This window comes from Leuciscus leuciscus (assembly GCF_965113295.1).
Source record: "Leuciscus leuciscus genome assembly, chromosome: 13".
Taxonomy (NCBI): Eukaryota; Metazoa; Chordata; class Actinopteri; order Cypriniformes; family Leuciscidae; genus Leuciscus; species Leuciscus leuciscus.
The window spans coordinates 9,065,883-9,081,459 of record NC_138737.1 but is presented as its reverse complement, the minus strand read 5'-3'; the positions used below and the strand labels follow the sequence as shown (position 1 = coordinate 9,081,459).

Sequence of the window (15,577 nt, the reverse complement as noted above, 5' to 3'; positions counted from 1 at the left end):
AATCCAAATCTAAAAAGAAGACATACATCTTTCTGACCTGTGAATAACTGCCCCCACACAGAATGTCTTATGGAAGAGAAACTTCTAGGGATTTGTCCGATCATACTTTGAAGGAGAAAGGGAGTAGAAATGCTGCCCTCTCATAAATTAGCTATTAAACTGAGGGAAGCTGGATTGTATAGTATGCTAACACCATAAATCCATAGTGGGGTTTCACAGTCAGTTTGAGGGAGGATATCCAGAATCATGCACACACGCATCCAAACGTGCACATACAGTATGCATGCATGCATGCACATGTGCTCCACCCATCACACATGCACACACTCATGCACAACAGGACATTGTGAATCACTTCTTAATCATAATGAAACTGTTCAAACCGCTTATTAGATTTCTTAGGAGTGCACATTAAGTACCATGTGCTTGCATTTTGCGGACCCTCAGGGCTCACAGAGAAAGAATCATGTGTAGACAGTATGTTGCAACCTCTGGATTGTGGGCTAATGTTTTTTTAGCTTCTATGAGCTGTCAAATATGAGGGCAGATGAATCTGCATGTGGCGAGCAGGACGAGGCCGAGGGCCGTGATTACTGATGAGCGACACCTGCACGACGCACCGGTCTCGTATCTCTCACGGAGGAGCGGAAGCATAAAGGAGAAGCGACGACAGTGAAGAGCGAGAGAGGAACAGGCCTGAGTTTTATGTGATGTTTTGTTCCTGTTTTGTGTGGCCAGCAGTGCTTCATGATGTTCTCGATGCAGACTCGCGAGCGATTGTATAACATCCGCAAATGGTGACATCCTGGCGGTGACTGCATGATGGCGGCGGGCCCTCTTCTTCCTTCCTGGGTTTCGGCACCAGTGTAACAAGGTTCTACCCTGGTAAACCAGAGTTCTCGCTAGAGCACAAGTTGAATTTGCTCAGCGAGTTACTCTGGTGTCGAGCAATGGAGCTCATGAAATATGCCCCTCGATCTGAGCTGCACCAATCACATCGGGTTATCTGATATAGGCGGGCCAGAGGCGAGCTTAATAGATGACGACAGCGCTGTGACGTCGAAGTCATCAGTAAACAATTCAAGATGCCTATGGATGAATAGCAGTTGTTTGAAACGGCTTTGGCCGCTACAATGAACGAGTTAGACTTGGCTTTTTCTCAAAAGAGGAACAGAAGACGGCGCTCGAATCGTTCCTTTGCAAGAAGGGTGTTTTTGCTGTTTTGCCGACCGGAAGAGTCTAATCTACCAGTTAGCTCTGCTGGTAGCTAAGCATATGGGGTTTATTGTTGTGATTGGTCGTAGTGTTATCCAATTGCGTGCTGTGAGATTTTCAAATGCATGCTTGGTGCCGCCCCTCGAGCTGGACGATTTTCATTGACCGACACCAGACCATTAATCTTTTAGATTTCCAGGCTAACGAGGTTCGTTGTTATGGGAAGAAGACGAGAACAGGCGAACATTCAAATATTTTAATAAATAAATAAACCAATACAAAAACGAAAGTATAAGCCAGCAGCCCCTCGCGGACGACTGCTGGCCACACAAAACAGGAACAAAACATCACATAAAACTCAGGCCTGTTCCTCTCTCGCTCTTCACTGTCGTCGCTCCTCCTTTATGCTTCCGCTCGTCCGTGAGAGATACGAGACCGGTGCGTCGCACAGGTGTCGCTCATCAGTAATCACGCCACCGGCCTCGTCCTGCTAGCCACACTGTATAGTTTGCTTTATTTGTGTTTGAAGGCAAGGCTCATAAATGACTCAACCATGTGTCAACAGTCAAATAAGTCATGCCATGAATAGTTGATCATGAAATTTTTTTATCTATCTATCCATCTAGTTTTTTTTTTTTTTTTTTTTTTTTTTTTTTAAAGGCTCAAATAATCACTTTATTAACGCAAATAATGCTTTGCTTTTCTCCTAGCCTTCCATGCGGAGAATCTTTGAGGCAACACTTGGATACATTTCTATCATGAAGCACATGTCCATCTCAAAATGGTTAAGTCAACTGGGCTTACCTCAGTACTGCACGCTATTCGATGAAGAATATGATGGAGTGGAGGTAAAGTCAGCACACACTGTGAGTTTAGACACACACACACACACACACACGCACACGCACACACACACACACACACACACACACACACACACACACACACACACACACACACACACACACACACACACACACACACACACATGCACACAGTGCTGCATACCACATACAGCATTTAAACTACCATGCAATTATTCAAATGACTGCCTGTGATTCTGTCTTATTTATAATCATAAACAACTGATGGAGTTGTTCAAAGTGAGCTTTGAAAATCAGTAAACATTGCAGAAAAGTGAAATCTAAACTTTGTGATTGAACTCGGGAAAACATGCTGGGATTCCTTTCACAGCATCTTATACTGAATGTAGACCAGCTGATCTGACATCTGTATTTTCAGACATGTTTTTCTTGGCAGCACATTCCACCTGGAATGTAAGTTCGTCCAGGAACAGCAGCAAATTGGAGATTCTGAAAGCATTTTTGTGGTTTACAGATGCCAGTATGCACGCTTGACTCTGATCATAGCGCTAAACTTCAGCTACTGCCAACAAAAGAGCTTAATTACACGAATAATCCTAAACTTTAAACTTCACTCTACATTTACACAGAAATATTTGCTGGAACTTGGGCTATACAATTAACTGTGCCCATTTGACAGTGTCTCAAGGAGTTTGTTTGATGTCTAAAAACATCAGGAGAGCGAAAGAAATATGGTTAATGTCCAGCAAAGCATAATACTCCTAAATCGTACATCAAATCATTTTAGATATATTTTTTGTGCTTCCATTTACATTAGGGCTGTCCAATGCTGCTCCTGAGAACCACCTTCCTGTAGAGTTTAGCTCCACCTATAATTAATCAAACTGCACCAGATAATCAAGATCTTCAGGATTAGGCTACTATAACTTTAGGCAGGTGTTGGAGCAGGTTGCAGGTGAACTCTGCAGGAAGATGGCCCTTTAGGAGCAGGATCGGACACCTATGCATTAATACATTTGCACATCAAAACAGTTTCCACTTGCATTCTAGTCTTAACCATTCTAGTTGTATGTAATGGAAAACTACCTGTTTTGTCGCACACAAGATGAGCCCCAGGTGGCTTATTTTCAGTGCCCTATAAAGAAGTCCAGTTGCTCTGAAATAATTTATTGTACACATCATAAAAAACATGTGTAAAAGCAGTAAAAGTCACTGTCTTCCACAAAATTATCCACTTTACAATTTAACCAGGTCCCCATCCTTTGAAAGAGAGAAAAAAACTAGGAAAAGAGACACTCAACTGTCAAGAATGAAATGACCATAGCAATCAGAAACAACAGTAGTGTTGACACTGAGATGACCAAATGTCCATTATAGGCTTACTGATTACACTGTGTAATGCCCATTAATGCTGAATCGTATTTCACTGATTACATCTAATGGAGTGCAGGGTAAAGTCTGGATTAAGAACAGCACCAATAAAACCACTATTGCGAATCCATTTCCACTTAAACTGGCGATGAAAGTGATGTTTTCTCTTTATTTTACAACTGATTTGAGTGACTAATATCTTTGACCCACACACATACAAAACAAACAGCGATTGAAATCTACAGCTGCCCACACATACTATGGTACCATGATAGCACCAGGTAAATTATCATAGTGCATGAATAGTGTTATCGTTCAGACTGGGTTGGCATCATTTAAAAATTATCTTCCTTGCAGGAAGTAGAATCTATTGCGAAAAATGAACAGGAATCATGGTATGACAGCATGCTCCACCAAATCTAAATACCAGTGTGTTTGTGTGTAGAAAAAAAATGCCTACATGTAAAAAAAAAGAACACTTTTTAAACTTAAGTCTTCATGAACTTGCCTTTTCCTTAAAATTACGCTTATTGCATTTTCTTAATTCAGAATTTCTTTGGATCTATGTTCCTTTTCTGCTTCATTAAATTAAATTTAGAATTTTAATTCTGCGTCCTGTTTGCTATACCTTACTTCAAATCCAGGAACTTGATTAGAATTTAAAAAGCATTCTCAGTTCAATTCTGCAACCCTGCTTTCAGTACCACCACCACCATCATCATCAAAGTACCATATATGTGTCATCTGATACCATCACTGTACCATATAAAAAAATTTGTACAAGTATATATGGGCACACATACACACAAACGCTTAAAGCACCCACCTCCTAGGACACTGGTGTAAGATCAACAAACCTACTGACAAAACAACAAAGTAGCACATCTCTTATATCTACCAGCCCACTCAAAGTGAGGTGTCTGAATAGCTCCTCAGTGACATGTTTTTGAAGTTTCAGCATGAGGGATTGATATGAGACCACACATGGTAAATGAAGAGTTTGAGGGAGCAGAGACTTTGCCATGGCTTGTTAGATTCATCTGTGGGTTGAAGGCAGTTGAACAATAGGCCCTTACCAGCATATGTTATCCCCTCTTTTTCCATCTCTTTGCCCCCCTCTCTCTCTCTCTCTCTCTCTCTCTCCCACACTGTCTTTCACTGACTCTCTTTGTGTCTACCATTCTGTCCGTCCCTGTCCACCACCCTTTCTCTTTCCCCAAGCTAGCCTGTAAAAACAGAGACATGTTAGTGGGAAAGAGTGCTTGCTGCTGATGTATGGGATTCTGAATACATTGGATGAGGCAGATGAGATAAGACACACAAAGAGAGCAATGCAGCATGCATCTGTTTCTCCAGCGTTAGATCAACACGACTTCACCTCGCTGCACCAATTCAGTACAACAGATTTCACACTGAACCTCGAGTCACGCTTAACGAATGACTTGGTAAAGGCGGTTGGAATAAGAATGAATAGCACTTAGATAACCAGTCCATGTTATAAAAAGTAGAATTTGCTTATATATATTCAATTTTTTTTACTCTTTTATCTGAATAAAAAAAAAAAAAACGATAGATTAAAACGAGTCATTTTAAATGCTATAAGAAAAATGTGGGCATCACAACATTAGGATTTACAGTATGAAAGTAGTAATTTTGAGATCAGCAGAAAATAACATGTAAAATAACATTATGGTGTAGTTAAATAATTTTAAGTGCGCATTAGATGGGGGAAATGAGTTTAAATATGCAATCCACAGAAATAGCTAATATCTAAACAAATAGCTAACACACAAACTTTTACATTAAAATCTTGCATACTATTTCGAACAGATAATATTAAAATCGGGATGCAGCCACAAAAAACTGAGTGAACTCATTTTAGTTGTATTGACAAACTATGGGCAGTCCCAAATAACCCAATATGTTGTGGCAGTGCATGTTTGTTACTGTTTATTTAGGAAGGAATGCTTTGGCATGTGCGCTGTAAATGCTAAACAACAGAAAATAGCACATAACCCTTAAATTAAACGGCTCTTGTTTTGTCCTGCCGGGAACAATGAAAGCAGAGATGCTTTCTAAAACATAGCCGTGTGTTTTTGTTGTGTCAGAAGCAGAAGGAATGTAATGTTGTGAAAGCCACACAAGGCCGGACTCTGAGGAGTGGTGAGGCATGGGGCCGTAATGACACACTGTTAGCTTAAACCGTACACTTTTCTGATGTTTGTTTGCGTGTGTGAATGATAGATAGCAATTAGTTCTAGCCCTTGTCATTCTCACCACACATTAAACCACTTCATCTCTGTGTTTCTGTCTCTCTTTAGGACTTGTTGCACCTCACAGAGATGGATCTCTTGGGTTTGGGGGTCCAAAGTCGTCTCCATCGCATCCACATTCTCTCTAGCATCCAAGTGCTGCAAGAGCGTGAAGCAAAAAGAGGTTAGTCCTTCTTATTCTCACATGGGGCCTCATTTATAAAATGTGTGTATACACAGATTTGAACTTCCACACCAACGTTCATATGTATAAAAACGGTCTTTGACATTGAAAAGTGCTTAGCGCCACAGAGTCGGAGTACTGCAGTGCAGGCATTTGGAAATCTAAGCAATTCTTGCCTGTCGCCATTTTCTATAGGATTTGGACATTCTGGTGCTCTTTTATATGTTAATATATGTTTTATAAATTAATTAAGCGCCGTTTACAAGGCGGGTTTACAAAAGAGACGTACGCACGTTTTTTTGTGTGTCCGCTCATTCTCTGAATCACTCATAAGCCCTATTCGCACGGGATTAGTATTATCTAGGGACCTCCGGTAATTTGTAATAATCGCAGAGGTCGTCTGTGATTTTTATCCCGTGCGAATCTGCCATGTCTGTAAAAATGTCTGTAAAAATTCCCTCGAAAATTACCTACCGTATTTCGGCCAACACAGGGGTCCTCTGATAATACCAGTCCCGTGCGAATCCCCATGTCTGTGATTTGGGCTGTTTTTCTGTGAGCCTATCGTTTCCTAAAGAACGTAATAACCATTATGGGCCGTTTAACAGTCCATTTTACGTCTGTATTAAAACTATATTAACAATAAAATCTCTCGATATGCTCTACTCCAATCCGATTATAGTTTTTCTCCAATAAAAACTATGAAGTGCTGCAAAAGAGAAAACAAACTACAGTAAAGACGTGATCCGGAAGCTCAACTCGGACCGTTGTCATGGAAACGTCAAATTAAGTATTTTGGCGCAACACGGAAGCTCTTTTGGAAAGTTTGGACGCTTTTTGTGGTTGTGTAATTTAGTAGTCTGTATCGTGGAGCATTTCTTTGTCTCACATGGCCTCTAAAGACGTCCATCCTGTAAGTATCTCAAGAAATCAAAGTCTGAAAGAGTAAAAATGATATAAAATGAAATAAACCAAATAAAATGAATAGAAAAACAAGCCTATCGCGACGTTTCGGTATTTATAATACCTTCTTCAGGCAGGCTTGTTGTAAATATGGACAAAGAATAAAAGAAAAAGAAGATATATTATATATTTATACAATAATATCATATTCTATAATATATATCATATATTTCTCTAATAAATTGGTTTTAAATAAGTTCTTTTTTTGAATTGCAATACTGCAGCGCGATCTCTTTCAGCACGTTCAGCTAACTTAGTGAAGTGTGAATGGGTGGGCGCACGCTGTAAAGTCCGTAACCTCGAGGGAATTACGAACATTTATTTGCCCGTGTGAATGAGCCACCAAAAACACAGACGTCAGGGGGTAATTTCTTAATTACAGAGATCCAGGGGTAATACTAATCCCGTGCGAATAGGGCTATAGGCACATTTGAGAAATTATTGTATGATCAATTGTAGGACGGTTTCTACGCAACATTTTATAAATGAGGCCCATGGGTTTCTGAATGTCTTATTTCCCTGATTTCTCACTTTCTCATTCTGTTCCCATTGCCTTGCATGCTTTTTTCTGCCTTGTCTTGTATAGTCAGGTTTTTGATTGTCAACCTGCTTAGACAGGAATGGTTCTTATATAAAGTGGCAAATCACTTAATTTTCATGTGACATTTAGGGGCCAAGTAAATCTAAAATCAGACTTAGCTGTGAGAACAAAGCAAAATATAAAATGTCCAATGATATCTAAATTTATTTGCTACTAAATGTCTTAATGCCACAAACTTATAAATCCAGCTCTTCAGTTCTTCACTTTATAGCAGGCAGACATTTGTTTGAAATGGAAATAATTTGTAACATTATAAATGTCTTTACTGTCAATTAAACTTAATGTGTATTTCCTGAATAAATGTTATAATTTCTTAGAAGACAAAAAAAATCTTACCTGTCCCAAACTTTTGAAAAGCTGTGTAGATAGAAGCTGTACTTGTATGTCTATCTCCTACATAGACAGTAGCTGCCTGATGGCCACTGACTGAACTGACTGGCCTTCTGCTACTTTTATGGGCTTTTTAAAATACAAAAGGTGTAACAGAATCATTAAACTCAAGGACTAAACCAGTCATTAAAGTCTCCCTCTCTATGCAGTATGCACACACCTCCTCATGAACCAGTGGTGTAAAAACAGAAGCAGGAGCTTATCTCTTCATGGATGTTTTCTCTAGCTGGGCTGATTCTGCGGTTCCTGTCCTCTTGTCTCTGAAGCCCTGCTTGTACTGGACAGCCTGTGACTATGTCTGTCCATGCGTAGAGACCAGCACTGAAGAGCTTCATTAATCACAGCAAGCCTGCATGTGGGAGAAGAGTTCAGGACAAGGCCGCAGGCACATTATGCTCAGGGACAGATACATATGGGGTCAAATCAACAGGGATTAGTTCACAAAACGAAGCATTGGAGTGCAGGACGGATCCCCCTGTCGAGTATTGTGTGTGTGTAATGGTAGTGTCTATATATAAGCTTGACGCCAACTCAGCTTGGTGGCAAACTTTTCATATGAGATAAACATAATTATGCTATCCTCAAGATCTCAGAGGAGTCACCTTGAAGCCTTGAAAGCAATACGCACCTCGTCAGTGTGCTGAAATTATAGAGATTACGGTTCATCAGAGAACACTCAGAAACATAAGAAGCATTTACTGTCAACACTGATAGTGAGTCACGAATGGACTTGTTTCCGCACACTCACACACAGACATCCTTCCGTCTGACTATACACCTCTCAGTGTTGCCATGTCTGCTTATATTAGGATGGACTTCAAAAACTAAACTAGGCCTAATCATTATCCTTACAGTTTAGACATTGTCTTACTAACAGACTGAAAACGGTATCATTAAATGTATTCAATGGACATGACTTAGTACTACAATATGTAACTAGCACAAGTACATTCAGTGTAAACATTTTTCCCCTCACAGTGTCACTCATGTGTGGCATTAGACATTAAGTCAATTTTCTGTAAAGCTGCTTTGAAAAAACATGGAATGTTAAGTTAAAATGAGTTATTATAAGTGACTCTGAATTTGGACTCTGGTCGCTTATAAATATGAGCAGTTGCAGGCTGCATTCTTATGGGGTTTATTTACAAAATACTGTCACGTATTTGGTGTTGATAGTGCTTGCCCCACAATTATGAACGAACAATAATAGCCATCATGAGAAAATTCCCACCTGCCATTTGAGCCAAGGTTTACTTTGTGTCATCAATCGTATTTTGCTTCTCCTTTTCTCCCCTGTTTCTGCCTTTCTCAGGCCCTCTTCTAACCCAATGATAAACAAATACAAGAAAAAATACCCCTTGACCAATAGCTGTATGTGCACTGATTTAATTATTGATTTCGTTGGCCTGTTGTATGCATTAAATATTTGAATGAAAAAAAAGGAAAAAAATTTGCAGCATGATGCATTAAAAATAAGTCTAAACTCCAAGTTTATTCTATATTAAATAAGATTATCATGCGCCACCCACACGAGAGCACGAAAAAATTACTTGTCGCTTATTTTGGTTGAGGCAGGTTGTTTATTCTGGACTTGTTTTGTCATACCAATTTGCTTGTTTCTTTTTAGCAAAATCTGGCAACACTGCCACCCCTAACCTTCCATCAAACAGACACAGACGCGTGTCTATGTAGAGAAGGAGCGGACACACGCTGCTGTGTGCAGGAGCTGCCAGGTGATTATAAACTCTTTCGCCCATCCCGTAATCCCGGCAGTCAGCGTTGCTGTGGGGGCACCCCTCCACTGTGTGTAATTAAGTCCTTAAAAAGCATGTCAAGGCACACACACACACACAAACACTGGGCTGACAGGCTGAGGCTCGTTTCCCAGGCATAACATACTACCTCGACTCCATTGCTATAGAGACTCTGACACTTTTGAAAATGGGCTGTTGAATTAGATATCTTGGATCAGCGAGCTTGCAAATAAAATTGTCTCTATGCTTTGTAACCTTAAGGAACAGCTTTTGAACAAATGCATTGATTATTTTATACTACAAATCAAGCAGTCTGTAACACAAACTTTTGTTTACAACACAGGCAATAGTTTTAAGTAGTCTGAAAACGTAGTATTCTGGTATAGTGAGTGGTTAAAGGACGTCTGGTCTTGACTGGCATGGTCCCGTGCTTGAGGACAATAACTATTGTTTTCCTAAAAAGTTTGCGCTGTTTGAGGACTCAATAGGTGGTCTGATTAAACCAGTTTCAACAACTTTAACAGCCTATTCTAGTAGTGTCTCCATTCAACCCCTGTAGTCCTCACTTCCTGTGAGAAATGCAAATGTTACACATGCAATTTCATAGACCACCATGCTCCGTGCAAAGAGGGGTACAAGTCTCCACTGCTGCGGCCTTGTGAGAGATCTTGATAGTTTCATGAGAAAACGTGGCTTACTCCAAGACAGCTAGCAAAATTATTGTACAGCTGTTTTCAAATTTTATACTACATACAAAAAGTTTTTTTTATTTAAGCTTTATTTATTTATTCATAAAAACACTACAATTTCCCATAAAAACTCATAAAAGTTCACTATTTCAATGTCAATGTCCCAAGCATTTCTACCTGTAAAAGTGCATATTTAAAAAGCATTAAGAATCTAGTTGCCCCCAAAAATAAAAGGTCTGTCATTTATTTACTCACCCTCATGTTGTGCCAAACCTGTGTCATCTGTTGAACACAGAGATGTTTAGTTTAAAAGACACTTCAGGCACTACCGTATTTTAGTTGGAGCCTTTTGTGTAGTTGAAAAATGTGTCAGTGCATAAACAGTACTCACATGTATTTGGAGCACGGCATTGCAGTGATGTTCAATGATGACAGGCTGCTCTTGTGTAGAAGGGCTGGAGTATACTATTAAATAAAGCATGCCATTAAATGGGTGGTTGGCTCACTGCCTTCCCTGCTCTCAGTGCAGACTGCAGATTCATTCAAAGGGATGCCACCACATATAAAAAATTCCATACATAAGCAGTTCTGAGCTACATAATATCCAAGGTTAGCAATTAATCACTCTAGGTAGGTTTCATCATTTTGTTTATTGTAATTTAATTTTTAATTTATGTAATACATTTTTAACTCTTGCAGAAACTAAGATGAAGACGACGCATGAAAATGGTTAAATTACAGAGTACATATATGCTCAAATTAAATCCCAGTTATGCAGTTCTTTCATTAAGCACTTTGGGTGTTTTGTAAAGCCTAATCCTGCATAAGCATTAGAAAAAAAGAAGCAGCAGAATCGTAAATATTTTGAGAGCCAGGGTTGATCCGAGAAAACGTGAGAAAACTCATCACAGTCAGATGAAAGCCCAGGGTGTCTCTTGGATATATTCTGGGCGTTTCAAGGGCGTTTTGTGGGAAAACTCTTCCCTGTCCTTGTGCTCACACTGGGTGTGAGAGTAGAGCTGGCATTCTCCTCCTTCACCCTTCAGTCACATCCAGCTCAGTGCCAGCATTTCATAAATGTAAACACATTTCCCAGCCAGAAGGAACAGCTGGACCCCCTCTTTAAAAAACTCTGTTTTGAAATGTAATACATGTCCAAAATAAATCATGACGGATGATACTGGGACATAAAGTAGCCATTGCTCTGCTGCTCTGTGAAAAGCTTTTCAGATACCTGCATTAAGCTCTCTTGTCTGCTAGACAAATGTCACCTGTAGAAAGTGTTCATAACTCTTCTGAACAATGTTTAAATAGGTTTAGCAGGAGGGTTGTGTTGGCATTCTGCCAAGTTCGACAACATGCCCAAAGTCTCTAGTATAATATTGCTGACGCAATATTTGATTTAATGCAAAAACACAAATTGCATTATACATTAGAAAATTATATTAGAAAAGATATTAGAAAATCAAAAATGACTGATTTCTTACTTTCTTAGTGCTTGTTCCTGGTTTTACTGGGAATGATTCATCAATGCATGTTAGTCCGAAGACAAATAAAAAAAAGAGGGGAAAAAAATCTTTGGATTATGTATTATTAAAACTTGCTCCACCTCTGACACAGCTTTTCTTGTTTAGCTGACATGGTCAAGACCTCTTAATTTTTAAGCTGTCCAACCACCTGTCATATAGAGATCACTTTTTACAATCCAGATGGATAAAATTAAGTTCTGCCTATTTTCTATTTTCTTTATTAAACATCCCATTTTACTATGAAAAACATCACATGGGATTACCTTTTTTTAATATGTGGTATCAGTTGTTCCCTGAATGAAAAATTATAGAATCTTAATAAATGTAATTTTGACAAAATCTCTAGAAAGTCATGAAAATTATGTGAGCTTACCATATGAATTTGAAATATGTCGGATACTTAGAATACACAGTCTATATGAAGTTTCTTTCTTAGTAAAGATAATTTTACTTTCACTCCATATTTATCCAGCGACCTGGAATAGAGTTACACTTATGCAAGTAAGAATGCAGGAACCGGACAACCAGCCACCAGTGGCCATTTAGTCCATCAATATGACTGTGCTTGTCCATGTGTAAGTGGCAGCTAAACTCCCCCTGATGACAGCTAGACTGTAAACCGAGAGGTCAGATGTAGTGATGCTCATTGCTCACTGCTGATGGTGTCGGTGTTGGAAAATACCAGTCATGACAAGCAGATTCCACATCATGTTTATCTGAGGCACAATAAGATAAAGCTGATAAGACTAGAGCAAGTTGTTGCTCAATTTTAACATGAGTTTTATCCAGTAACAGTTTAAAAAGGCTTTATAGTTAGTCTCCCAGGGTATACAATGGAATTATGCATGCACCATTACCCTCTTAATGACTTTATAAAGATTCTTAAAAGTCTGCGCTTAGTGGTAAAGTTTGTAAAAGTCAGTGTATAAATAATGATTATCACATCACGTATACAGTCCATGGTTTTATGATTCAGAAAATCAGTCATGAGAGGAAATTAATATTTTCCTGTTGAAAACGTGATGATTACATGTTGTGGAATTGGGCGAGACAGTTTACATTTCATACTTTGATAACTGTTCTTACCCTCAGCCTTGAGTGGAACCAGTAGAATGAAGACAAGCAACACGTTCCCTTTCACAAAAACAGAGATAAGAAGAAAATTAGACAAGCTCTAGATCCCTTCTGAGGGACACTTCCTGTGTCCATCTTGAGGCATTCTGAAAGACGTTTGGCAGCACAAAGTCAAAGATGTGTTTTTATTTTTATGTACATATAAAAATAGTTCCACACGATTAATAATTATTCACCAAGCTCCCTCCAAATAATAGAAAAATTAGCTTTGGTAAGTAAAAAACAGTTACTTACTAGTTTGCTTGTTTCTTTATTGGGAGCTGCAACATAACACTTATAACAATCTCATATTTGATGCTGCGAGGAAAACAAAAATCGCAAAAATTCCATAGTCATGAGGACATACTTTCATTTTTTTCTTAAAAAAAAAAAACAAACAAAAAAAACAACCTAACATTGTAATCATTGAGGTCAGATTACATCAGGCGCATGGTTACAGACAAAGTGCTATGTATCGTTGCTCTTTACTTGTGTCTTCTGTGACCATCCCTCCTCCTCCAGTCGGAGCTGCTCTGCTCTGCTGGGGGCCGAGGCGAAGGTGGTCCGGCCAGGCACGCTGACTCCATGTTAAGGCGCCTAAGGAGATGAGATCATCAGATTAAAATCAAAGAATGTCTCCTCTCAATCATTGGCATTAGAGCTGGCCCTCATAAAGGTAAATGCCAGGCAATAGTGGAAATGTGTCAAGCGCTAGAGATTTAGCAAAACTGACCACAGTAGAGATATTGATAATCACAAGCAGCAGGCAGGTCTGCTTTATGTTACACGCGTGAGTGACAAAGAAACATGGAGAAAAAACAAGTCAAGTTGAAGAAGAACTTGTTATTATAGCGAGTTGTTTGTCAAGTTAAAACAGATTTAATTACTGTTGTTAAGCAACAATGCAATTGCATTAATGTGAATTCAGTTGATGTGCGGCCACAGCTATTTTACCAGGAAATGTGGCTCATCCAATCCGAATTTACTTAATGTGAATGTGGTTTGCCAGACTTTGCCATTCATTTGTTACGGATATTGTTATCTTTGGTTGTGTCTACCATATTTGAGGACACCAGGGCTGAACAAGCCAAACATGCAGACACACTCACCATAACTCTTCCCTTTTAGTGATCTATTGCCTGTGTCACATAATAAACGCTCAATTTCAAAGTGTGCACGTTTAATTGCACAGAGCCAAAGATTGATAATAGCACTTTGAGTGGTGTCTTTGACAGATATATATATATATATTTTTTCATGACAATGTCTGGTTTTGACACTTTGATGAATGGTATTCTAGGCAGGTGTGCTGTAACTTAAGGAGGCCTGTTTCAATCCAGATGTCTCCTTTTCAGTGCACACACTTTGTTAGTAGAGGGTTCATTTTGTGGCACTAGTGTTTATGCACTTTTGGTATGTAAATGGAACCCTACAACACTAGAATCTTTATTAAAAAATGGATAGTTTTGGTTTCAGATACTGATTGGTCAGTAAAGAGTACCACTCATCCTAAAAAAAACTATATAGACATGAAACATCTGTTAATTTAACTAACTGTGTGTATAACTGCACAGCACCCATAGAAGATAGCTATTGTTATGCATGTTATGTGTATCTATTGTTATGTGAGGATTTTGGAACTGCATTGGCAGGTGTTCCAATGTTTTGCACAACATTCAGATGGTAACTGAGTGACAAAACAAACCTTTGAATCACCTGCATGATCATCACACTCTCCTTAGCCTTTAGTCAGATCACACCGCGCCCCATCTCTCTGCCTGAATCATTGGGGAAGGAACCCTGCCTTTGTCATTTGTTATCGTCCCACTGACAAGGAAGAGGAATCCAAGGACAAAGAGACGGGAAATTCTGTTCCTCAGAGACAACAGAAAAAAAAAACATTTAGCTATTCCGATTAGCCATTTCTAAAAAAGCATTTGGTAACACTTTTGCTGAGACCCAATTCGCCTACTTATATGCCCTAAAAGTATCCACAGTTAAAATCCTTCACATTCAATTTAATTTAATTTACAACCGTATCTGAGAGAAATGTAGTAGCACGTTGAATACTTTGGAATACTCACTTTAAAATACTACGATTTGTGACACATTAATTCTAATTTTGAAGACTATTTAGGACGGATATTATGCAAATTGTGACGCAGCATTTATTTTGATAGTCCACTTTAGACATTCTACTAACTATAAGTAGCTGCATGTCAACCACCACTCAGAGTATTAGTTGACTGTCTGCTTAATATCTGTTACCACTTTATTTTGATGGTCCCCCAACCTTACTGACTGTAAGTAAATTTGCAAGTACATGTCAACTTATTCTCCTAACCCTAACCTAACAGTCTACTAATACTCTGAGAGTTAGTTTACATGTAGTTGCAAATTAATGAGAGTTAGTTGCAAAGTGATTTCGATAGTCTAAAGAGGACTATTTCAGTTCTTCAGTTATTTCAATTGTTAGTATTAATTTCACACATACAGAAACTGTGATACTTGTTCAAAAAGTTAACTTGAACAAAAAGGGGCCAGTAATGTGCGGACTGGACACATGACAGAGGAGAGAGCTGCTGGGGGCAGGGGCCGGCTAGTCGGTTATGAGATGACTCCTCAAGTTCCGCCCATTGGAGAGGGTGTGTCTGGGAAATCCTAAATCACTCCCTTGGGGGCTGAACTTAGG

At 39.1% G+C, this 15,577-nt stretch overlaps 1 protein-coding gene across 2 annotated transcripts in view; it reads left to right on the top strand.

Annotated features, from left to right (window-relative positions):
• bcar3 (BCAR3 adaptor protein, NSP family member) overlaps positions 1-15,577 on the top strand; it is a 76,824-nt gene that overhangs the window by 14,816 nt on the left and 46,431 nt on the right. The window contains exons 2-3 of one of the 2 annotated variants that reach the window (XM_082188108.1): positions 1,926-2,063; positions 5,732-5,846. In XM_082188108.1, coding sequence (XP_082044234.1) covers positions 1,932-2,063; positions 5,732-5,846 — 247 coding nt within the window. In that variant the 5' untranslated portion in view covers positions 1,926-1,931. Of the gene's footprint in view, positions 1-1,925; positions 2,082-5,731; positions 5,847-15,577 lie in introns of both variants that reach the window. The other variant, XM_082188107.1, reaches the window with a different exon arrangement.